Below are 25,669 nucleotides of genomic sequence, written 5' to 3' on the forward strand. Positions count from 1 at the left end.
ATGACAACTGTGTAAGGAGTTCACAACTGGGCTCCCAGGGCTGCTAGGTCTACAAGCAAGCAGGAGGAACTGTTTGAAGCCCTCATGCTCTTACCTGTTCCAATATACATGACATGGTAGAGAGTATCCTTCCCTTGAACAATATCAACCACCAGTTTGGAAAATCGAATGCTGTCCTGGGTCACATAGGGATCCACAGTCACTGGCTGCACCACATCATTCATCAGGAAGAGGCGCTGTGCGTCCTGCAGGACTCTCTCCGTCAGGTTCTCGTTAGGGCTCTTATCGTTCAGTGTCCCACACTAAATACGGAAGATTGAATTTCAGAAAGTGCATCTTCTCCCCAGCCCAGCATGGAAACTCATCTCCTGTTGATTTCCTGGGAGGTGGGTCTGTGTGAGGGTCACAGGATCAGGCATGTAGTCTGATCATAGGTGCTTAGCCTAGATTTGGCCTGTAGCCCACTTTATGAAAACTTTTCTCCTAGGTCCACTAACCAGCAATGTGGAGTTTCATTCCATTGCAATACCCTCAACCAGCACAGCAGAAGGGCAAAAGTCTTCAACAACCCGTGGAGAAAAAGAAAGAATTAAAACTAGCTGTAGAAACATTTAAAGGTAGCAGTAGAGAGAAAGTTTTTGTGTTGATAAATCCTTAAAACATTTCAGGCAATCTTCGGACACTACCTAGCAATTCAGTCTGTACAATGAACAAAACCTGGAGTTTAAAAAACCTAAAAATGGACTGGTTTTGCATCAAAGAGCCATACTTGCCATATTGCTTTTCTTTGATGTGCTCCCGTCTGGACAGGCCCCCCCAGCTGCATCTGAAGCAAGGCAGATTAACAACAAGCTCCCCCCACCCCACACCCTTCTCTCCTGACAGCAAATGGCAGATCAAGCCATGACTACCCATCCTCCAGCACCAAGGGAGGCACTGAAACAGGACTCAACTCCCTTGTACAGCAAGAACCGGGGAGAAAAAGAGCTCATCTTGTGTCTTTTAAACAGCGTGAGTCCTACCAGGTGGATAATGCATTTTAGGGCTTGAATTTCCATCTTAGATTAATCTCTAGAACTCAGTATTTTCAAAAGCCAGTGCTAGTTTTTTAGTCCGTGTCAATTGCTGGGGCTGGATCTCACTCTTCCCTACAATATCATGCATGGAGAGCAGAAAATGTATCACTCCAAAAGGAAGCAGGGTGACTGGTTATTTATATACCCAAGACTATGGGAGACAGTGGTACAACTAAATCCTGCCAAGTCCCATACTCAAACTATGAACAACTTCACTAGTCACTAAATGAAACTCACACCTGAGCAATTTCACTAGAAATAAAATCCCACACATTTCTTTTTCTTCATTTTGGATCCAAATGTTCGGGCTTTCCTTGAAGAAAAGTCAGAATACTGAGAATGAGGATGCTGATTTACAGCAGTTGAGCTGCAGTGTACAAATTTCCTATGTGCACACTCTCCATACACATCACAGCAACTCTTGGTGGTATCGCTGCCTTTCCTGGAAGCACCACACAGCCCTTCTCCTACTACATGCTAAAATGAGTTGTCAGGGATTTAACACACATTCACACAGTAAATATGGATTCCAATGGCTGGTGTACTAAGCTTTACAATATTCTAGAGGTTGTGTGAACTATGAGAACAGTTATGTTAATTCTCACAGCCTATGAACATGGTCACTTTTTAAACAATTTAAGCATCTTCCTGAATAGCTGGACTAAGGAAACATCAGTGGGTTTTTTATGTGTCCTCAGGTGGGTTTTAATGCTTTTTCTATTGCAATGGTCTTTTTTTAGTTCATGACTCATCCCACATTCTAAAGAGTTCCTAGATCTCTCTCTTTTGTTGTAGCTCCTGCTCCTTCTGGTTCACATCACTGTCTTCCTTTGGATACTTTTCTCCTCATTCACTTTCTCTTCTAGAGCATCACCTAAAAGGAGTCCCAGTGGCAGGAATGTCATTGTTGGTTTTGTTTTCTGTTCTCAGCAAGTCACAGAAAATTCTTTTGGTCTATTGGCAGCTCATGTGCTGACGCAGCATCCCTCTGATTTGGTTTAATGTTGTTTTGTTCTAATTTCCTGATTATCTGTACTGTCCTGGTCCTCTGCATCCTTCAGTATTTCTCCTTCCTCTCTGCAAGAAAAAAAATCTGGCATGCTTCCCTCATCTTTCTTTGTGAACACGGAGGCACAAAAATTAATTTAATGTTTTCGCAATATCTGCCTCTTCTGTCACTAAATTACCCTTGTCATCTCCTTAAGGCTCCTCACTGACCTCTTGTTCCTTCTGTACTTGAAAAACATCTTAATCTCTTTTTGCAATCTTCCTTTTGTCTACCACATACCTCTTTTTCCTTTCCTTATTTTCCTCTGAGCCTTTTCTTTCATCTTGCTGCTGCAATCTTTACACTCCACATTTTATCTGATACTTTTCTCTACATGGAAATGCCTTCCAAAGTCCTTTACTATTCCTTCTGGGTTAGCCTAGCAAGGGACAGAACGTCCTTGATTCTCAATTTGCCTTAATATTCCCTTTAAATTAAAAAAAAAACAACAAAAAAAAAAAACAAAAACAAAAACAAAACAAAACAAAAAAAAAACAAAAACAAAAACAAAACAAAAAACAAAAAAAAAAAAAAAAACCAAGAAGAACAACAAAAAAAACCTGGCTATGTTTGGCATGGCTAGACCTTCAGCAGGGCTTTGTTTCTTGGTTTTGAGTGCAGCAAGCTGAGAGGGTGATCAAGAAGCCAAGCCTGTCCCACCTCGTATGGGCAGGAGCCCTCAGTCAGGTGCCAAGAGGGAATGCAGGAGAAGAAATTAGGTTCCTCAGCAGGAAGACAAGGCTGTTCCTGCCTGCAGCAGAGACCTGTCTCCCATCTGCTCTTGCTGTGATTTCAGGCAACTGTAGAGTTCTTTTTAGAAGGTCCTTGACATCACCAGTTTGGAGGCAGATGGCACTTGCAGGCAGCCTCAGCACATTTGCCATAATAAAGGAGAGCCAGATTAAGAAAATCAGGCTGAAAGGATTTGCCATGGGGAAGCAAGGACATGAAGACAAGTCCATCCTCCCCAGGATTCCCCTCCTGGGAAGAGGCTGAGCTGTGAAATGGGCTCATGCTTCAGAAGACTCAGGTTTGTCGGGGCTGTCATACACATACTCTGCCCCACACTGACTGGATCTGGTGAAAAAGCAACTGAAGCTGTTTTATAATTTTCAAAAGTGCTTTAACTCATAATCCTGGAAAGTTGCTCATCCATAAACTCAAAGATTTTTAAAAGGAGAAGGAACCCATGTGACAATCCTTGTGTGTCCCCTTCCACCAGTTACTGTGGCAATATGTCCATGGCTTCTGGCTGAGCTACCATGTGTTAGAAAGTCATCCATCTTCCACTGAAGCACTGGTAGCCTTAGGGGCCCTATCAAGTGATGGAAAATTCATCACTTCCTTGCAGAGTCACAGTGGTTAATTACCTTTCTTGTTTTAAAAAAATAGATTGTCTCCATTCTAGTTTGACTTTGTCCAGCTTCAGCTTTCAGTCCTTCCCACTTCTAGTAGGGACATGCCTCATGTCCTCTTGTGACAATCACATCCTCAGAGTATATGTGTCAGTGATAAGTGCAACAGAGATTTAAAGAATTCATTATTATAAAAAACCCAGAACATTCTTATTATTCCTTAAACCATTCAATTTTTGCCATGAATTCTTTGGCAAGGAGTTCCACAGACTAAAACACTCATAAATGTGGAGAAAAACAATTTATCTGTACCGTGGGTCTACCTGAAAAAAATAAGCCCTACACAAATCAATGCACTGAAGTTACAGAACATCAAAGGGACTGCAGTGAACTGAAGGGCAACAGCAATACCTGGAAATTGGGGATGGGGTTTAATGTTGGCAGCCAGGCTGATCTTGGGTTTTCTTGGTAGCGGAAGGGACCATTAAATGCCTGAGTAATGGCACTCAGATTGAAGGCACACACTGCTGAGGCAGCTATGCTGTTTCTGGAAAAGGGGAGGGGGAAAAAATCAATTTAATCATTAGAACATTGACATTTTCATCATAACAGACATCAAACTCCACTCAAATAAAATACATGTAAATTGCTAGGTAGATGTACAGTGATACCAATCTCACAGGGAGTAAAAATAAATAAATAAATAAACTGTAAAATGTAGATGACTTGTGTGACAATTTTGAGGATGAATGTAAGGTTTGGTTTTAAAATGTCAGAGATTTAGGGGCCATGGAAGCAGTTCTCACAAGAAAGGTGAATACAGTTTAATTTGCATGGATTATTTGTGTCTGGTTTTACTTTTATTTTTTTCACAACCCATCTACCTTTATTGTTTATGAACAAGATAATTTTTAATCTCTTGTTGTTTCTCAAGGTGAAATTCTGTTTCTACAGGTTCCTGAAATCTTCAGCTATAAAATATATCACCTAGTATTACATTTGTATACATGCAGTGGAAGGGAAAAGGTGACAGTGACAAATCAGCTGGTTCTGACAGCAGCTCAGCATGCAAAAAGGTCTTGCTAATTCATGAAAAGCTCTGTTTTCAATGGCCACAGTTCACTTCTGTCTGTTCCCAGGTGGGAACAGGATCTGTCTGGGGCAGCTCGTTCAAGCACGCTCAGCCAGGGGAGGCACAGCACGGTGAGGGAAATGCTGCTGTGGGAAGGACTCTTTGGAAAGGAGTGTGTTTTAAGGATGCTGGGCTGTCCAGTCACACTGCACACAGATCAGTTGGCCTTTGCTGTTCCATTTCAGTCCTGAAGGACCATTTCTGCAGGGTCCTGAGCCAGCTCATCTCCTCCTGCCTCAAGGGGATTGGAGGGCACTTGGATGGTGACCTCAACAAAACTGACTCAGAGGGACATTTGATAAGTGATGACTCCCAGTTCTTCCTTCCCCTCCTCCCCAATTTTTTTTTTTTTTTTTTTTTTTTAGGAAAACTACAAGGTTTAGAAAAAAAGATATCAAAATAAAACTAAAAATAGGGCCAGCATGAGAGACTGATTCATCACGGTGCCTTTTAAATAACCCAAGCCCTGCTGTATGAATCTTTCTGCTAATTAAGGCAATTTGAATTCCCTGAAAAGAACACTTTTTTGTTGTTGTTTTTTTTTTTTTTTTTTTAACTAAACCAATAATTACACTCTCTTGCACACACAAAAAAAGCCTTTCTTCACCATTGCAGGCTGGAAAGCAGAAGAACAGATTCTTTCACAGCATATTTCTTCCTAGCAATACAACATCAGGAAGAACTTCCTGCTTTGCCTTCCCATTCTCTGCTCCCCCCTGCCCCTTGCATCCCCAGAATGATGGAGTAGCTCACTTTGAACATGTCAAAGCAATGCCAGGCAAACCTTTCTCCACTTTTGTCTGAACACTGCTGATGCAGTGCATGCTCACAGACAGCAGCTTTTAAGACAAACCTAATGATGGATGACAAGTAAATGCCTTGAGGCGCACACAGGAAAAAAAAGACAATGAGGGAGAAAATGAAAAAGGAAAAGAAAGAATAAAATTCCACTAGTCTAATGAAAATACTTAGAAGAAAAAAAGAAAAAGAATATTTTTAGGGCCCTGGACTTCATAGTTTAGTCTTTTCTCTTTGCTGGAAAGGAGAAAGGAAAGAGGTTTTCCATTAAATCTGTGGACCATTTTCTTTTTCATCTGTGGCCTGGCCCATTTCCCATCCCTCCTTATGAAAAGTTTGATCCCAGTCTCAAGCCAGTGAGATCAACTGGTGCAGCTGGCCACTGTGTTTTGGTGTGAAGTGCAACTTCCTTTATTCCCACCTCCTACCTCCTGTGACTAACTAGCTGGTTTAAAGAATGGGTTAAGTTCAAAGAGGTTTTAACATTGTCTCTATTGCCTCCCAGAAAATTTTAATAAAAACATCTTAAATATTTCATCAGCAGCTTCCCCCAAAAGCTCTCTTTCCCACTGATTCAGCTGGGTATAACATAACATGAAGCAATAAATCTATACATGGGTGTTATCACAACCACTAATTCCCCTTTGTTATAAGATGACCCTAAATTCATTAAACATAAACCTTCCAAAGTAAAAAATACCTGTAAACAACAGCAACAAAAAATCATAGTTTTGTGTTGCACTGGCATTTTATCACAAAGAAACTCAGACTGGTGCATAAATTAACCCTCTTTGGTATGCAGAGCTCATGTAGCATGATATAAGTCCCAGGGAAAGTTAAAAGAATAATTACCATTATTTCTCTAGTTGGATGACAAATTGGAACATTTTCTCTTTGAACTTTTAAAAGAACACTATGTTGTAGACCCAAAATGCTATTTGATCTAACTTCAGCTGTTATCAATTACTAATTTCTTCAATTACACAAATGTTCCATATTATATTATCTTCAGAAGATACAAGAGAGATCCTACATCCCAGATGTACAAAGAATGCTCAAGTGCACCCTGAGGAGACAGGTAACACTCATCACATCTCATATTAAACTTAGGAGACGGACACAGCAGAAGAGAACTGTCCTAGCCAAAGCTAGTCTATGGCTCCCCCTTGATTGTCCAAAAACGTCACCAATACAGTTATTAATAGTTTTCTCATTTTCAACTTCCATTCTTGGCTGGATGAATGGAAAAATGGATAGATAAAACATTATCACTATGGGCACAGAAATCCTCTCCAACTGCAAAAAAAAAAAAAAAAAGGGTCAGCTCAAATGCCCAAAGCAGTAGCCAGATTTCCTTTTAATGTTCAGGAAGTTTGGCTAATACCCTCTAAATGTTTTTAAAGAATGACTCATGTGCCTTTCAATCTGAGGACAGATCTTCCCCTAGCCCACAATCAAGGTGCAGTGCTCAATCATGTTTATTTTTTCTAGTTGCCTCTCTGCTGGCTCACTTTTGACTGACATTGGCAATGGTGGAACAGAAACAAAACATGGAAGAGGGATGAAGGTGGCCAAACATGTACCTGTTTCTTGGAATTTACAGAGGGGGAAGAACATTCAGGCTCTGTTGACTCACAGTGAGGCTCCCAACAGCGCTTTAGCTCAAGAAGTTGGGGCTGATGATTTGTGACTTCAAGGGCTGAAGTTCAAGCCCTGTCACACCAGCAGGTGACACATTAAAACAGGAGGGTTTGTACTTCAGTGGGGCTTCACTGCTTTGGTTTTCTGTGAGCTCCCTGGCAACAGGCCCTTATTCATTTTGGACAGCACTGCACACAAAAACCCCAAACAAGTTGGCTGCCCAGCACAAGGAAGGCACTTTGAGCATTTGCCATATGGAGTAACTACTCAGATTTTTATTCCCTAGTTTACACGTCAGGCTAACATCTCCCTGGAGAACATGTATTATTGAAACTCAATACCATGCAGACTGGTTATAGCTTGAAACTTATCGTCCTAGCCTTAGGCGTCAGAGAAAACGTTATTTGAGCTTTCCTGACTTAAAAATATACATTATGAGTTTTTTAATATATTTTTTAATTAACTCCTCTTCTCCTTCTGCTTTCACAGCTACACTAAATCATTCCAATTACAAGTTTTTTCAGTATTTCAATAATTTCAAGCCAAGAAGAGGTGATTATGAAGTATCAGAAATCATACCTTCCCCTCAGAGTTCCATCGCTGCTTTTGATTTGTGGACCTCAAACAGTCTGGCAGAGGTAAAGTCCCCCCACCCCACCTTGGAAATGCTAAATGCCTTGTGGCCCTCATGACCTTGCTATTACAGTGTTGTTCAACTGCAATAGATGTTGTTTTCAATCTAGGCAGTTGTGATCCCATGTGCCTCATTCTCCTTCCAGCCCTTCTCTCCCAAGTGTGTGCACCTGTCCATCTCAAGGGCCAGCTCAAGTGTTCACACAAATGTGTCAGATTGTCCAGGCAATTAGCCTGGCTGGAAATTAATGTGTTTCTGTTGGGTCATTTTTAGATCATTTCTCTAAACTACACAAGTGGGACTGTCCCTACAAAAAGTCTGAAGTCTATCAATGCTCAGGTTTGTATCAAATTAAGTTACCCTAAAACTGCACAGTCACCTTTTATGGAATCTGTGAACCATGGATTAAAAACACTGTCTTAAGGGTATGTTGTCATGATGGATAACACAGATCTATCTATTCTCTCATGTTTGCCAAATGATCTTTCATAAATGATTGCTCAGACTGTCTAAGAAATCAATACTTTGTCAGTCTCAGACTGCTGGGGATAGAGGAAGGGCAGTATAGCCAATGCAACTTACACATTAGTGGTGAAGACACCGTAGATCAGATCTTGCTCGGGAAGGTAGAAGGTGCTTTGCAATTCATTGTAATAGAAAGGGATTTCTCCAGCACGGGAGCAGTTCAGTCTGGCCTTCATGAAAGTTGTCCATGTGTCCTCCAGCAAAAACCTCCCTCCAATATCATTTTTGCAAACCCTTGCCACACGAGAATACACTGTTTTCCCACAGTCATGTTCCACCGCATTCTCACGGAAGAAGAAGTAGGTGAACAAGCCGATGTCATAGGCAGCAATAAAGTTAGGCTCTGAAAAACAAACATTTGAAGAGATTTATATAGGTTAGAAATCAATCTATGCTCACTGACTTGCTCAATGCATTGCACTGCCAGCTCTATTTGTGCAGCCTGTCAAAGTTGGGACTACAGGGAGCTTGGAGTCAGCAGAGGACATAAAAACAGTAGATGGGAATAATGATATATGAGGATATAGCTCTAGTACCTTTTTTCAGATCTTGGAAAGGCCCCATTGTTTCTCCACTTTATTGGCAAAGCTGCTACTGATTTCAGTGAAAGCAGAGTTCAACACTTTGCATATGCATGACTATTCTCTGTACCTATACTCATTTTACAAGAGAAAGCCTTCCCATTGGGCTGCTTCACCTATTCACTTTTGAAGTGGACCTTATGATGTGTTAAATATGCTGCGTGCATCCGCCCGATTCCCCAGACAGCTGCACTGAAACATTCAAGCTACTCTCCCAGCACTGTCACATCTGGCTTTTATCATCAAACCTTTCCAGTTTCTAGGCACAAAAGATTATCTTATGTCCATAAAACAAAATCATGCCAGAGACTGACAGCAGTGAAATGTGCTCTCCTTAATGCTTTTTCTCCTAACATTTTTGGTATTATTTTCACAAGAATTGAAAAGAACCTTGAATTTAGTAGGTTTAGTAATTAATATTTTAATTGGGGATATAACAAAGCTTTAATGTGTACAGTCTTTTATCCTAAAAGTTTCTTCGGTAAAAGGAAAAGTTTGGCCAATGAATAATATTTGACCAGACAAACAAACCTTTCCCAAACCTGTTGGTTTTACAGGGTGTTTTTACAATGTTCATTTCTGAGTAGTGCTCAAAGGAAGAAGAATAAAGGGAAGGACAGGATTCCTTTAAAGCTGCAGCCCAGGAGTGAAAGGAGAACAGAGAAAGGCAGCCCACTGCTGCTACAAGGCAAGTTTGGGAGGCAGATGATGGTACAGAGGGGAAGGCATTGCAAATCATCTCCTGTCAAACTTTCTCCTTCAAACTAACCATGAACCTTAAAGGGACCATTGTGATCCCCAATCTGACCTTCTGTCTAACACAAGCCAGAAAATTTCACCCTGTAATTCCACCATCAGATCCTGTAACTAACAGGAGAATTAGACCACATCTTTTGAAGAAGATCTGATATTAGTGGACAATGTCACCTGGCTTTACATCCATCACTTTCCTCAGTGACTTGTTCAAATCACTAAAGACTGACCCAGCTGCAGCCTGTACTTCTTTTCCCATTTGACATTATCTGGTTTCAGCTTCCAATCACAGGTTCTTGTCATGACTTGTCTGCTAGATTAAAGAACTTTATCCTTTCCAAAATCTTCTCTTGATGTAAGTACTTCCATATCATGAACAAAACACCTTTTATCTCCTTTTCTGAAAGATAAATAAATTGAGCTCCTTAAGGCTCTCACTGTGAGGCAGGCTTTCCAAGTTTCAAATCACTGAATGGCTCTTCTCTGAATCACCTTCAGGTTTTCTGTTTCTTGTTGAAAAGTGGCCAGAACAGGACAAAATTACTCCAATGTCACCAATGCTGCACAAGGTTATAAATCCAAGAGTCACATTAGTTTTTCTAGTCACATACAAGAAATTCAGTTACTCTTTGTCTTCCTTAAACTCCCCTGTTCCAATGTGGCTTCCTTCTGAATCTTGCATTCATGCACAGACAAGAGGGTCACGTTTCCAATGAGTGTATACGGGCTATGATGCTTCTTGGTCCTAATTCACAGTCTTTCCTGATGACATCCTTTTCCTTACATTCCAGGTCTCCATACTGACTTCAGGATGCCTGCAGAAGCCTAGCTCAGACTTACTAAGCTCCAGAGAATGCACAGTCCCACTGCTCTTATCTTTAATTGAAAGGTCCTGAAATCTAATAGAAAGATTTCAAATATTTGGTCAATTTACCTGGGTAAAAGGAGATAGGGGGAATTTTGGGGTTTCCATCACTACAGTCTACTCAGACTAGAAGTGCTTTGCCCCAGTTGGAAGGTGTGGACTCAGTGCAGGGATTGCTGGTTGAAATTCTACAGTTGGCTTGATGCATGGTGTTATCACACTGGGATAAGAGCTTTTTTTAATAACTATAAATCCACACCAGCATGGACTCACATGGAACATAACGTGCTATGAAATTTCTCATTTTGGAGTGATCTTGCACTGAAACCAGGCATCTTCAGCTGAGTCAGGGGAAGTAAAGAGTGCCTATCACTCTGCAGAACTGGGTCAACAATATGATGCTTTAAGTTGTTCAAATCTTTGAGTGGTTTTCTTGTTAAAATGATGTATTTGGTCATCTCACAAGACAGAGACCCATATATATGTTAAGTAGCCTGTAAGACCCACTTTCTATATTCTAAATCAACTTTTCTGAAATAATTCCAGGCTCTTTTTAAATGTCTTCTAAGCTGCATTGATTATTGCTCCGGAAGCCGTTTCCCATCATAACTCTGGATCTCAATATGAAAAGAGAGAGAAAGATTTACAAGCCTGTCAAGCTGACTTTAATACATCTCTTGCTCAGATGTGACCCACATGACTTTACCATTGAGCCATTTGGAGTTGTATTGTGCTGTCCTAAGTGGGGGAACATTTCCAAGGCTGCGGTAAATAGCAGGATCCCGTCCAGAAAAATCAATCACAGTTGCAGCATAGAGCTCTCCTCGTGATGTAATCACAGCTGTCGAGTTATGCCGAGGGTCGTATGGGCACCGAGCCACTCCATTAATTCTGTCAATGATTTTGCTGAGATTTCCTACCTGTATTTAAAAGGAGAGAGAAGAAAATTTAAAGAGCATCTGACTTTCTTAATGGTATAAAGAATTTGGTTTGCCCATGAGTACCTATGAGCAAATCCCTGATTTTTAAAAATCAGGTAGCTAGGAGAATATAATCTTAGTGATGACTGAAAATTAATCTTTACAGCCAACATTTGCCAATGTAAGAAGTGGTGTCTGAGCCTCACTGATCCTACTGCTTTGTATAAAGGGTGATTCCCCAGCCAATAAAGCCCAAACCCACTTGATGTAATCAGCAGCTCCTGGTGCAAGCACAGGTTTCTAATCTTCTATAGACACCTCCTGAATACATATTTGCCTTAAAAAAACCATACAAATAAACATTTCTCTGGACCTGCTCCTGCCTCCCTTGAACCCAAAGGGAGTTTTGCCATTTATTTTAAAGAAACTTTAAAGTATTCAGCTCAGGAGGTACTCACAGCTAAGCTTGTCTATATTCCCCATTTTCAGTGCCATACCCAAGGTTTACATGAGCAGCACTTTGTCCAGACCAAACTCACCCATAACATGAACTTTTTGTTCCCCAACTGCAGACACAGTCATTGCCCCAAAGCAGCCCAAAGAAGAAAACCAACATAATTTCAGTCAGCTACATTTAGAACATATTTTGTGCAGCCATGACAGCCTGACAAATGACTGTCCTTCCCCAGAGCATGTATACAACCCTCTCCATCACTGTAGAAGAGGCAGAACAGACCTGTCGACTGGAACACACTGGCGAAAAGGCGTTGGTACCACAGGTAAAAACCTTCTTGCCATAAACAATCAGCACTCGGACATAGTTCTGGCACTCTTCCTATAGGGACACGAAACAAAGGATTTTTGAAAATATTATTACATTAAAAATACCTGTGTTGCAGCAGGAATGCACCTTCCTTAGCTCTAAATTGGGCTGAGGTTTGTTGCTTCAAGCAGTGCACAGCTGTAGGGAGCCAGCAGTCTAGGTGAGCATATCCAGTTTGCTGGTTATTTCTCTAACCATAGCCCTGCACAGTCCTGGGGTAGGATGTTATCCATCAGGTCAATTTTGTCATAGCTACAAGTGCCTCTTTCTGTGCTCTGCTTAGATTGAAGGAGAATTTTTCTCTCTTTCCACAATGATACTTCTGACCTATTTTCCCAGTAATGCTGCGGCTTTGAAAACATTACCCAGACACCAACTCCAGTGAAGGACAGCAGGTCTGTCTGCACTATAATTCAAACTAGTGCCAGCAGGAAAACAGCAGGAACTTCTCTTTAATAGACCAGGCTGGTCAGAGAATCTCATGCTTGAACAGGCTGTTACTTCCTGCCTCCCAGAGGATTGTGTGCTCAGGATTTTCCATAGTAGAAGGATTTTTTCTTTCAGGTCAGGCCAGTGAGAAATAGCAAGTTCTCACTCTCAGTTGCTCAACCACTTGCTGGTACCAATAGGCAACTCCCTCCACATCCCAGTCCCCAAAGGTGTGGGGGTCCTGCTGTCCCATGCTGTGCTGGGGTGGCAGCACAAGGCTGCAGTTGCCTTTTTGTTCAGAAAATCATCTTCATGTTGTTAGAGAGAGCCATGGTCTCTCTTTTTTCCCACAGCCTCATATCCAGAGACCTGTGGAGTGCAAATCAGGCTAACTGAACATCTCCTGGAGTTAAGTAGTGGGGGTGAAGGAGGCCATATAAGTCAGGAGCTTTCTAACAGTATACACAGGAAAAGGGAGGTAAGAGACTAGTATGCAATTCCCAGAGGCAGTGTAAGAAGCTGCAGAGCCACCTGCCCCAAGGATCACCCAAAGAGCCCCAATGAGCCATGTGCAGCAGCCTGCCTGCCCCAGGCCCTGGGCCACCTCAGAGGAGAGGATATGAGCAATGACTGGCACCCACTGGACTCCAAGGGAAGAAATTCTATTATGTTATACCATAAAAAGAAAAGGAAACTTGTTAAAAACCAGCAGCCTCAGCTGGGTTACCCAGGCTGCTTTGCTTTCTTCCCTCCAATAGATCATCATTTGCCACTAAGTTGAGCCTACAGCTGCAGACACCACTTCTCCCTCCTGTAAGCAGCAATCATTCTCCCGTCTCACAGCACTCCATGCTGTTGATCATTTCCCTGAAGACTTCATTTGCAAGACTCAGCAGTGTAAAAACACCCCCCATCATCTGGAAAGGAAGGGGCTTGCTTAGCTGGATTACACACTATCTTATTTCATTTGCTGTACAGAAAGGATCCAACAGGAAACCTGCCAGTGTTAGCCACAGATGGCAACTGCATGGACATGATATGTGATCCTTGCTTTTGAATGGCACAGACTCCACTCCAGAGCCAGCCTAGGAGCACTTGCCCAATCTGGGAAGAGGCTACTGAGTGCCACAGACCACTGCTGCCAGTCTTGAGGGGCAGCAGGGGCAGCAGGAATCAGATATCCAATGGCCGGCACCCAAAAATGAGAGCTTAGGTTCATAGCTGGGTCAACCCTTTTTATTTCAGAAGCAGATCAGTCATGGTGGCTGTGCATCAGTCTATCAAACAGGACCTTGAGAAGTGCTGTCCCACCTGCTGTGTATTGAGAATAGTGGTCTCATTGCTTCCTTTAACAAGACAAAGGGCTTGCCATCCTCTCTGCCCTCTCCTGTCACTGCTACATGGTGCTGGGAGCCCTGTCAGCTCCTTCCTGCCCTGGAGATGTCTGCATTTCATGACTGGGTTAAGTCATTCCACTTTCTGTAGAGTACAGTTATTCAATCCCACATAATTTTAGGACCACTATATATTTGATTGCAAAGTACTAAAAATTCTTGAACAAACGCTGTTAAAAAAAAGTATTAGGTCGTCTCCCAACAGAGTGTTGTTTTCAGAATATGATTGATTTGCCATCTAACCTAGAATGCAGTTCTGTACTCAAATTTCACACAAGAGAGTACCCACCTGCTCCCCCTCCACTGCCACCATTCTCTGTTTTGTGCAAGGTCTGAGCACAGCTTCTGACCTAAAACAGCTAAGACCAGTTGTGTTGCTGGACCCTTTCCTGCCTAGATACTACAATGTATTCCTAACTAAAACACTGTCCAGCAAAAAATCTAAAGTCCTAATTTGGAGAATTTCCTTTATTTGCACAGAGTTGAATTACAGATTAAGAAACTTCAATTTCTATAAAATCTTCCCAGCTGAGAAGATAGCACACAAAAAGAATTTCTGTGGAAGGTCACGTGCTGCAGACTACTGGCAGTGATTAATCTGTTGCACAATTTTACTCCATTTTTACTGCTTAAAAATAATGCTGCTAGGTGTGGGCCATGTCCACCTGTAGTTGCTCCTATGAGTTAACTGAGCAGGCATTTTCCCTAGACCTGCCTTACTGATGATGGTAGCAGCACTCCATGCTCCTGGAGGAAGAGCAGTGATAATATGCTCATTTCATGCACTGGTCTCAAAGCAATTTAGACATTTAAAGTAATGTTCTGAAACAGATGCACATTGCCTGCCCTGCCCTCTCAGCTGGGGGAATCCAAACAATGCAGGTGCTAAACGTGCTGGGTTAGAGGACACACGCAAAGTTCCAACTACCAGACCACATCTCTCCAACCTGCCTGGCCCAAAGCAGAGTACAGTGCTCACCTCCTGTTTCTTATTGCTGTACCCATGGCCAGTCACATCAGTCTATGAAGCCTCCAACAAAAGCAAAGAAACAAAACCACTTAAATGCTCCATCTTGCAGGGTATTTCTCAAGACCCAAGTTTCTGGGAGATTTAATTAGATCCTCTTACTACCCCATTCTCAAAATAAATAGTAGGGAACAGCCTCCTTTCTGTGTTCTTTAAACCAGCCTGGATTTGCTCTGAAAAGTCATTCAATACAGTGCTCTCTGCAGCAAGTCATAGCTGAGGCAACTTGTTAGTAAAATGATCTCACAAGCCCCTACAGAAAATAGGAGCTATTTAATGCAGTTTCTTCCATGTGGCTGGAAAACTCTAGGCACACAGGAAGCAAAAATCAGATGGGCTGTAATATAAGCAGAAAATTTGGCAAATTTGAACCCACCTCTGTCCAGACAAGACAATATTTGGATCCTGCCCTCACATTATGGAGCAGACAGTTAAATCTGTGTATGATCAGTCTGCAAATCTCATCACCAGAAGATATTACAGGGATCAAGAGATTAAGGTTTTAAATAAAGGAGGAAGACTGCATATTTATATGGTTAATAAGAAAAACTTAGTTATATTAGTTAGGATTATTATTAAATATATGGCAGAGCTGATAAAAATCTGTGTGTCACTGCCAAAGAATTAAGCATATTTCTGATTTTCCTATGAATTGCATGTTACATACTTTGAGGTTCTTACTCCTTCCCCAAAATTACCTGGTACTCATCCCTCTATTGATATAGGGCCATACATTTAGAAGGTATCACTTTTCTCCAGTCTAATGACCCTTGTTTTCCTAGAAAGAAAGAGGTTATAACTGCTAATGCTCAACACTACAGGCCATAGGATCTCACAGTCAGAATCAACTGCACTGAAGCCCCTTCCTGCCACCTTCTCATTTTAAGCCTACTCTCATTTATTTAATTTTTTGTAGCATTTAAAATTACTTTTCATGCACTGTCTGTGAATGCTGTATGTCCATGACTGTGGACAGGACCAGGTCTCTTTCTAGCTCACAGAGACATCAGGTTGTTTTGAGAGCACAATTCAAACCTGAGAAGCAAGAGTGGTGCCCTGTTACTGTCTTCATTCATGTGGACAGATCAGCAAATGGAGGGGCTGACCTTCTGCAGCTTCCATTTGAGGTAAAATTCAAAAAGTTTCAGGTTGCTGCAAATAAACCAGATATAGATGCTTCTTAGTTGTTTATTCTGTCATCTCTTAACACCAGAGTTCTAAAATGTTAAAAACCCTAATCTCATTGTACAGATGCATTTTTCTTTGAAAGCATAGCTATCTATAGGCACTACTTTAATGGATTTCTAGCTCAAATAAACTGCCCAAGCCCTGTTGTCAGAGATTTGCTTTTTAATCATTGGTTAAACACTATTTCATCACATACTGATATATTTTACAGTTGTACACTGTATGAGAAAAAGAGCTTTTTTTTTCCCTGGAGACAGTCTGCCATGCTCAGTAGAGAAACACAGGCTCCTGGAGCACAACCTGGAGTTCAGAGAATCAGCCAGCAGAACTCCAAGTTACCCCTTCTGTGACATTTTAGAGTGCAGCAAACATTTACTTTATCTGCTGCAGTTTATACCAATTTATTAAAAAATAATTAAGACCCAGCTTGGTTCTTGAGCACTGCTATTGATACACTCTCAAATATCTGTATTTACTTCTTTGGACAAGCAAGTCTGTTACTCAGTTTAAGCCAAGGCCCCAGCGAAACTACCCTTCTCCTCTGAGTGGAACAGATAGCAAAGAGAATTGCTAATGATTTTTCTAGCCAGATGTTCTGTAATAGATTTCTGATCAAATTTATTTGGGGGCTGATTCTGCATTGATAGCTTAGCAGAAGTAATAGGAATGTAGGTTCAGGTCTCTAGGAACAGTTACAAAGGGGATAAAAATAGTTGATGGCCTCCGAGCTATTTCTGTTTCCCCAGGGATTGCCATGGTGCCTCTCCTACCTGGATGCCTATTATTCTTAAATGATGTGGAGTTTCCCAGTTCCACCAGATAAGCAGATAAGCATCCTCTGTGTGACACATAGCCACTGGAAGGCCTGAAATAGCTCATTTCTCCTTTAGCTCAGCAATTTCCATGCACCAATCCCATTCCACTGTGCTGAAGCCTTGGGCTAGGATTTCCCTGTAACATTGTGCATCCACAGCAACAGGACACCATACAAAAAAAAGGAAGGAGCAATACTGGCAATGCAGTGGGAAAACCCAGCTGGATGCCTATCAGATATTAATCTCACTTCTTGCTCCAGAAGTGTTATTAGTACATCATCTTGCTCCTGGCTACACAAACCTCTTAGGGGAGAACAGAAGAGCTGCCATTTTTCACTGTCATTTTCACAAATGGTTTCTTTACACAGTTTGAAATGATGGTGTGCTGCTTTTGGAACATTAACAAATAATTTGGTGCTTAGACAAAAGAAAGACCAAAGTTCTAATGTTGAAAAAGCCACAATTTTCCATGTTAGGCAAAATTCCTTAGATGTGGTCGATGGCAACTGTTATGAAGAGACAAACCAATTACAAACTAGGAACTGAGCAACTCCTAATGAAATTAAATACATCTCTTCCCCTTCTGCTCTATCCATCATTCATTTTAACTACAACCTCTGGATGATTTCATTTTGGAAGACACAAAGAAAGGCAACACAACACTGACTTTGTTCTCTGCACTGTCTCAGTAATGTGGATGTTTTCCAGGGGACAGTTTAAAGATATTGATCATGTTACACTTTATAAATGCTGAAAAAAAAAAAAAAAAGAATGATTACTGGTGGAAGCCAGCATGGCTCTCCAGAGACATGGCAAGCAAAGCATGTACACTTCTTTGAGGAAATCACATGTTTTAGTTGATAAAAAATAACATCAATGAAAAAGACGTTTCTGAGGTGTTTGTTTTAATACTGCATGATCTATTGCAGAGAGTTAATTTTAAAATCAGGTTCAGGAACTTGTACACTAAGTGATTAAAATCTGATAAATTACTGTGAGGAAAAAAATCCTCAAAGTGAAATCACTCATAAACTTGCTGTCCTAGTGGAGCCCCAGCTGGGGTAGTACTAGCTCAGTATCAACATTTTTCTTAACAAACATTTAACCTAAAGATGGTAAAAGTTGCAACTATCAGTGAGGCCAATGCCTCACCGTGTGTATATATACATACATACATATATATATATATATATATATATATAAAAAGAGAGAGAGAGAGAGAGAGAGAGAGTGTGTGATATATGCCAGGATGATTGCTGAGCTGGACTTAACCAAAAACTGCCATTTTTTAAAGATACTATACATTAAAGAAAGAGGAACAAAAGGGCTTTATGTATAAGCATGGAGATTACATCCCAAGAGTAGTAACTGTGGAAGGATTTAGTGGTCACAGTGGCCAGGCAATTCTGCATGATCTCCTGTGGCAGAGGAGCTTACAAAACTGCCATGTATATGAACTGAGAAGGGTGGAAGGCTGTTTTAATCACACTTAGGCATTAGAGAGATTAACAAGGGAATATAGGTAAAAAATTGGAGTGTGCAGAAAACAGACAAAAAGTATTCAAGGGCAGTAGAAAAATGACTTAGAGAAAGAGGCTTGGAAAACTCATCTTTTTACTTTATCAAAAAGCCAAAGTACTGCATTGCAAAGAGCATATAAGTGCCTCTGTAAAAAATAAATACTGGTAACTAAAGGGCTCTTTAATCTAGCAGAGAAGGGCAAAATGAAACCAAATGAAACTCAAAACTGAAGCCAGATCCAAATAAAAAATAAAGTACATGTTACCAGGGAAGGTAATTTGCCATTAGAACAATCCAGCAAAGCACAGGGAACACATTTTCTTCAGGCCGTCAGTGCAAAACTTTCCATCTTTTTCAAAAAGGTACAGCAGATGGACTCAGGCACAGAGCTCAGTTTAGGGACAAGCAAGTGAAATTCATGGCCAGAGGTGTCAGAAAAAATGGTACCTTCCAACCTTATATCTAAGACCCAGATTTTTCATCTGCCTCTTCTCTAGACAATAGGTACTCAAATGGGAAGTAACTATTACATCATAATAATTACACTTCTGTGATGTGCATTTTGTGGCTTTTATTCTTGCGCTCCTTATTTTTCTTAGGGTACAGCTCTGTGCATTTTAGGAAGAGAATTTCTAAGCAGCAGGAAGGATACTTAAGAGGCACAATAAAAAAGGCATTTTAATACATGAGACAGTTTTGAAAGCTTCACCTAAAATACATACTTTATTAAATGGGCAAGGAAAATGTAACAGTCATATAACTTTGGGAAACTACACTGTGAATTTATGTAAGATCCAAAGGTTCTCCTTATTTCTAGCCTCTATCACCACATATCTAAGTGCCTAACAATCCATAACACATTTATCATCAAATCATCTGTGCTGGGTAGAAACTTGCCATTAATCAAGTTTGAGGCAGACAGAGCTCTGCATCTTGTACCACGATTGCACAGCAGAATCAGAAGTGTTCACCATAGTGCTGTCCTCGCCTGCTGCATTTACCCAGCCAAGGGCAGAGATCCTGGGTCAGATCTGGACTTAGCTGGAGTAGAGCACTTCATCAGCTGCCTAGACTGAACTTGATCTTTTTGAGCTGGTGCTGAGTCATTTCTCTGCAGTATAACTAACAATGAATGTATAGGGGACTCAGCTGTGGACACACAGGGCAGTGTGGATACAGACCTGGGAGATCAGTGTTTACTTAGCTACTGCAGAATCGTTCTGCCTTTGTAGCTTCTTGTCTTCTTGTCAGAGTCTTAGTCAACACCTTTGTTTGCCATTAATTTTATGTCAAGAAGTGCCTAACAGTCTGCTTGACTACCATTCCTCCAAACTTCACTCATGGTCACTGCACCCACCAAATGATTTCAAACTCTGTGTCACAACCAGCATAAACTCAGCTGTTCAGAACATTATGCTCATGACATTTTTTTGCAAATCCTTTGCAGTGCGAGAAAGCAGCAGAGAAGATACTCAAACTCTAGCTTACTTTTGGCATAACAGTAACAAAGAAAGATTGAAATTACCCTAGAATTTGTTCAGTCACATATATGGCTTTATCCAGGGGTTGACAAAATATTTCTAGGTTATAAAAACAAATTCTTCATTAACAACAGGACACAACTGAAATCTCACAGACTTTACAATGGAAGAAAAGAGGAAAACATTTATTTGCACATCTAAAGTGCAAAGACCACAAATTCAAAAATTTCTCATGTCTTGGATTTTGGTGTTTTTCAATTTTGTCCTACTTCTTCTCATTGCTGACCGTGTTTGGTGTTTGCCCATCCCAACCCATTTTGCCGCTATGTTGATTTCCTGCATAATGCAGTTTCTACTTGAAACTCTAACAGATGCTCTAGGATACCCATACTCCTGTTCTCCACAGCTACATGTAGCAAATTGTTGCCTATCTGGCAAAAACCAAGCTAGCTTTTTTTTTTTGTGTGTACATACAGGTTTATACAGTAATCACATGAACTTTGTTATACAAAAATAATATTGTCTATGGAAGATCAGATGGACACGGATGGACACAGGCACTGAGCTTAAAGCAGCAAACTGGAATGTGGCAGATTCCAGCATTTTGGCCCAGCCACACAATCACTCTCTGCTTGATTGTCTGTGTCTAAGCAAAGATTATGCTTATTCTGTCTTATCTTTTGCCCAGCTTCTCTGGTTTGGTCTGAAACCTCTTTGCAGAGTTGTATTAAAAACAATGGACACCCTCTCAGTTGAGGACTGAAGATTTTTGAAGTGCATGAATATCACATTTGAAAAATAAAAAAAAATCCTGCTTTTAGATAGATGCCTTCATTTTAGCTTCTCAGAAGAAGGGTGGAAAGGCCCCGTGGCTGGATCAGAAATGCCTGCAAACTCCAAACTTCTGGGACAGCATGTGCAAGTTCAAGCAATTCTTAGTTCAAAGTGCAGTTTAACCAAGTGCACCTGCCTCCCAAGCAGCTCTGTGATATTCAACCTGAACAGATTTCAGTGTGCAAGCAGACTCAATTCTCACCTTCCAGGGAATTATACAACTATGAACTCCAACTGCAAGCAAACATTGAATCCCATGTGGCTGAATGCCAGTGGCTCACTGCTGAGGACCTGGGCTGAGGACCAGGTCTCACTGCTGTGAGACCTGCCTGGCCTCACACCCCTCTGCAGGATGCTACCCATGGCTTGCCACCACTCCGCTCCCTGATGTGTCACAAATTGTGTCCTCTCCAGCAGTGAAATCACCTTTGAATTTCATGCAGAGCAAGTGTAATAACTTGGACAGGGGGCCTTTGAAGTCGCTTGCTTGGTGATGCTTATACCCATGTGGCAGTACAGTTAAACTGCTGCAAATTTGCAAGCTCGAACTGGTGTCAGACATTCTCTGTGTGGATTTCACATGTTGCAAATATATTTACCATAGCATCATTGAAACAAAGCAAAACTTACCTCTGTTTTCCCTTTACTTTGACAGGACCTCCTAGTGTCTTCATCTGAACCCCATGCTGTTGCCTGAAAAACCAAAGTGCACAAGTCACACAAGAATGCCACCAACCACCATGTCTGGAGACTCCCAAAACAAAAGCAAGCATCTCAAGCCAATTTACACAGCCCAATTTAAAAGCAGCATTGTGACAGTAAACATGTATCTAACTCCCACTGTGCTCACAGTGCACACAAATGATAAATAGATGAGAAGTTCAGAGGCAGTGGCAACTGGAATGTTCACAGAGGACAGACTTTAATTTACATGTAAATATAACTTCTGATCATCATTCAACTGGAAGGTCCACGACATAAGCCCCACACACCAAGTCATCACGTTCTTTTTAAAGAGGATAGCACTGTATAAACCCCGAGCTTTCATTGCCAAAATGAAAAATTCCCTACAGTGAATTTCTGCACAGATCTGCACAAATCTGTTGGTTTTCTTAAATTTACCTCCAAGATTATCACTTTCTAAGTAACCCTGCAGTGAATGAAGCTGGATCAAAACTGGGAACTGACAGGTGAAACCCAGGGAGATGGGAAGAGGGGAGAAAGGCTGATGGTGATTTGTGATGCCAGACAAATGGCGTCAGGTCTTGAGGCAGAGTAAAACTCATTAGGGCTGAGGGAACTATTGACTGGAAGCTGAGAGCATGTGGGGTCCCCAGTCACCTCTGACTGCTTCAGAATGAAGAGGCCCCTTCCTTCACAAGAAAAGTCAAGACCAGAAAAGTTGCGTTAGAGAGAACTTTTAAATGTAAAATATTTAGTAACATATCCAACTATTCAATGCCCTCCCCAATTTTCCTCCCTTCAGCACTTTTTAAAAATAGTCCTAACAAATTCAAGCAGGTATTGTTAGCTGGAGGTGAAAATACATATAAATATCCATACTATACATAATACATCATTCTGAGTACCAGAAAAAGAGCTCTGCTACATAGGGAAAGGCCAGGCTCACAAAGTACAGATAAAGATCCAGAGCTCCCTTAACAGAGCCAGTTTTTCTTTATTTTTATTTTCCTCAGTCCATTACCAACAAAGGAAATAGCTTCAAAGTTCGGTCCGGATCTGAACTCTTCTTGAACTTCTCACTGCGGCCAATATGTTTTTTAAAACCAAGGCTGCCATAGAATTTGTCCTCTTGACACATGAAAAATCCATTTTTTTACAGGAGAAAGTTGGGAAATCACTAAAAAGAGAAGATTAATTTTCCAACTCCCAGCTCAGGTCCTTGAAGACACTCATTGAGATCTACAAGAAATGCAACCAGCCAGGAAATGCATTATTATACAACATTAGGGGAAGGGACAGTTCTATGTCATTAAAAAAAAAAAAACAAAAAAAAAAACCAAACCAAAACAAAACAAACCCATTCCATCTCTCCATTAGCTGAGCATTCCATTCAACTTGACTTGAAATAAAGACTTCATGAACACAGGCAAAGATCTGGTGAGAGAAGAGAGGAGCACAGGCCTTTCCCTTGAAGCCACTTGGAAAATATCTCCCATATACTGCAGTCCAATCCAGGGTGGAGGCCAAAAGCTTGTGCCTCAGAAGTGTTTTTGTGAGAGCTGGGATAAGTCCTTGCTGGAAAGGATCATTCAGTAATCTCCTGAGAGGGAATGACACTGGATGACAGAGCTCACATTGTAAGCCATCACAGGAGAGCAAGGAATTTTGCCTGCTGACTACCAGGAGCATTGACATTGGCAAAACAACTGCACAGTAGGTTATGATCTGTAATCCCAACTCTAGCCCATGCTCATTAAAACCCAGTGTCTTTGTACCTTCAATTAAGTTTTGACAATTTTAATTAAAAAAAAATAGAAAAAACTATATATTCAGAAAAGAAATCACTTATTGTGAGGCCCTTTTTCCCATTTTAAAACCAGAGACAGAGAACTTTCCATTATATAGCCCTGTTTACCTTAACAGTGCTTGACAGGAGAAAATGAAAACAAAAATTGTTGGTTGCTTCAGCAATCGATGCTGCTTCTCTGCAAATACTCTGGGTCATCTGGGATCGCAGCAGTGCAACACAGAAGAATTTGGCCTCCCAGGAGTCACCCAGCTCTTCCTGCCAGACACCTGCACCGCAGAACTTCGAGGCATGAACTTCGAGCTATGCAAACATAGCTCTAGTCAGAGCACTGCTCTCCTCCAGCGATGTTCTAATGGGCCTAAATATTTTCTTTTATTAGGCACATTGCCCTTCAGCCTTCTGAAGCACTACCTTGATGAGTAGTGATAAAGAAGATCTTAGTGACGGCCCAAATTATAGCAGCATGTTGTTTGTGACTACACCATTAGTCAGGGTGCATCTCATTAGAGCTAAGAGGATAATTAAGCAATATGGCAAGCCAGAGCAACATGTAAAACATGGCAACATGTTTTACAAGTCCCACACATGTCTTTGGCAGGACAGGGGGGAGCTAGCTTGAGGGCTGAGTAACTCCAATGACCTCTGGTGACTCAAAGAAAATATTCATGACCCTGCAAAGCAGAACATCTTGACAATAATAAAAATATAATTGCAAAGCCAAGCAGCTAATGTGCACTTAAATAATTGTACTGCAAGGTCCACTGACCTACAGACTAGACCAGGCTTTGTGCTGGACTCCCAGGAGCCCACACACATCTGTGGCCATGGCCTGTGGCTTGGACCTGGCTAGGCTCAGACCTCTGAGCCTGGGGCTTTTACATGACCTTTCCAGTATTGTTTGGTTTCTCAACTTGACTGATCAGCTATCTTTTCAGGTCAAAATGTCCCACCCCTGTCACCTCTGTTGCCTTGGGCTACTCTCTGCAAACTCCCTGTGGGATGCTGGTGTTCTGTGTCCTCTCACTGGTGTATCTAACCCAAGCCCCTTCTCCACAGATGAACATATGTTCTTCCTCTGCCTTAGATCCATTTTGCCCCAGGATCAAACTACTGAACACTTGACACAACAACTTTCACAAAGATCTCTCTCTCTCTGGGGTGCATCTGTGTGTACCCATATATGTATCAGGGAGGCACAGACCTACTTAACACTTGCATAACACCACAGCACTGTAAGAGATGCTTTGTACTTTGTCCTCCTTACCTGATCATAATGCTTCTCAAAAGCCAGGTTCTTGAAAAATGGCTTAGTTGCCTCCCCCCACCCCCCTTTCCTCACATCTCTCAATAAACCAATTTTTTTTTCTTTTTTTTTTTTTTTTTTTTTTTTTTTTTTTTTTACTGCTTTAACTGCCTCTGCACACTTGGATGAGGTACAAATTGTATCCACCAGATGTTTTCGGTCACTCTGTTGGGATATCATCCTGAATTTATGATTAATTTTCTCAGTTGTCTGAGACATTTCAGTTTCCCAGCTCCAGAAAACACATCTGGGATTATTTTTATACCTCCTGCTACATGTGTCAGTCAAAAGCAGTACACATCTCTGGACCCATATGCAGTAAAACAATTTTCATGGCATGGGTTGTGGAAGACAGTCTGGATGAAAACGTGACAAACCTGGGAGCAGGGCTATATCCAAATACAGGACAATATGTACTAGCCATGTGCTTAAGCAACCAAGCAAACAGCTTTTTAGGCTGTCAGTGTCAGCAATTCCTCCCATTACATCCTTACAGAGAGCACTCCAGCTTCCCATGCTACCTCCTCACAAATTCTCAAGTATTTCTTCCCTCATGCATTTCCATAAGAAATGCAGTTTCTAACCATGTTTCCAGCCACTTTGAGGACCTCCTCTATAACCACATGGCTCATTTGCAGGATGGGGGTACCCAGATTCATGTGCCATGTGAAGGGAACAGCTCAGGGCTTCAGCTGCTGTGCAAGATGAGCCATGCAAACCACAGAGAGGACTGTCCAGCCACCTGTGCAGACAGAACCAGAGGACAAGCAACTTTGTCCCTGGACTGAAAATGCAAATAAACACACCTTCCTTCAGCCTATTTGCAAGGACAGCTGGTCCTTCACATTTCTGTTTCTTGAGTTCTATGCAGACAGATTTTCTCAAATATTATTTTTAAAACTGCATGTTAGTGTATTATTTCTGCATTTTTACAAGTCCCATGAAGGAGACAATCACAGAGAAGCATTCGTGTGCACAATCACATGTACCTGGTGTGACATTGCCCAACTAGAAATTAACAGAAGGGGCCAC

General features: G+C 41.3%; 1 protein-coding gene across 6 annotated transcripts in view; it reads right to left on the reverse strand.

Moving 5' to 3' along the window:
• Positions 1-25,669, reverse strand: part of SEMA5B (semaphorin 5B) — a 277,696-nt gene that overhangs the window by 56,526 nt on the left and 195,501 nt on the right. For all 6 annotated transcript variants that reach the window (XM_053982602.1, XM_053982603.1, XM_053982601.1 and 3 more), the window contains 6 exons: positions 21,471-21,533; positions 12,065-12,163; positions 11,115-11,328; positions 8,267-8,552; positions 3,891-4,026; positions 95-302 (listed from right to left, as the gene is read on the reverse strand). In XM_053982602.1, the coding sequence (XP_053838577.1) occupies positions 95-302; positions 3,891-4,026; positions 8,267-8,552; positions 11,115-11,328; positions 12,065-12,163; positions 21,471-21,533 (1,006 nt within the window). The remainder of the gene's footprint in view (positions 1-94; positions 303-3,890; positions 4,027-8,266; positions 8,553-11,114; positions 11,329-12,064; positions 12,164-21,470; positions 21,534-25,669) is intronic.

This window comes from Vidua macroura, chromosome 7 (assembly GCF_024509145.1).
Source record: "Vidua macroura isolate BioBank_ID:100142 chromosome 7, ASM2450914v1, whole genome shotgun sequence".
Classification (NCBI taxonomy): Eukaryota; Metazoa; Chordata; class Aves; order Passeriformes; family Viduidae; genus Vidua; species Vidua macroura.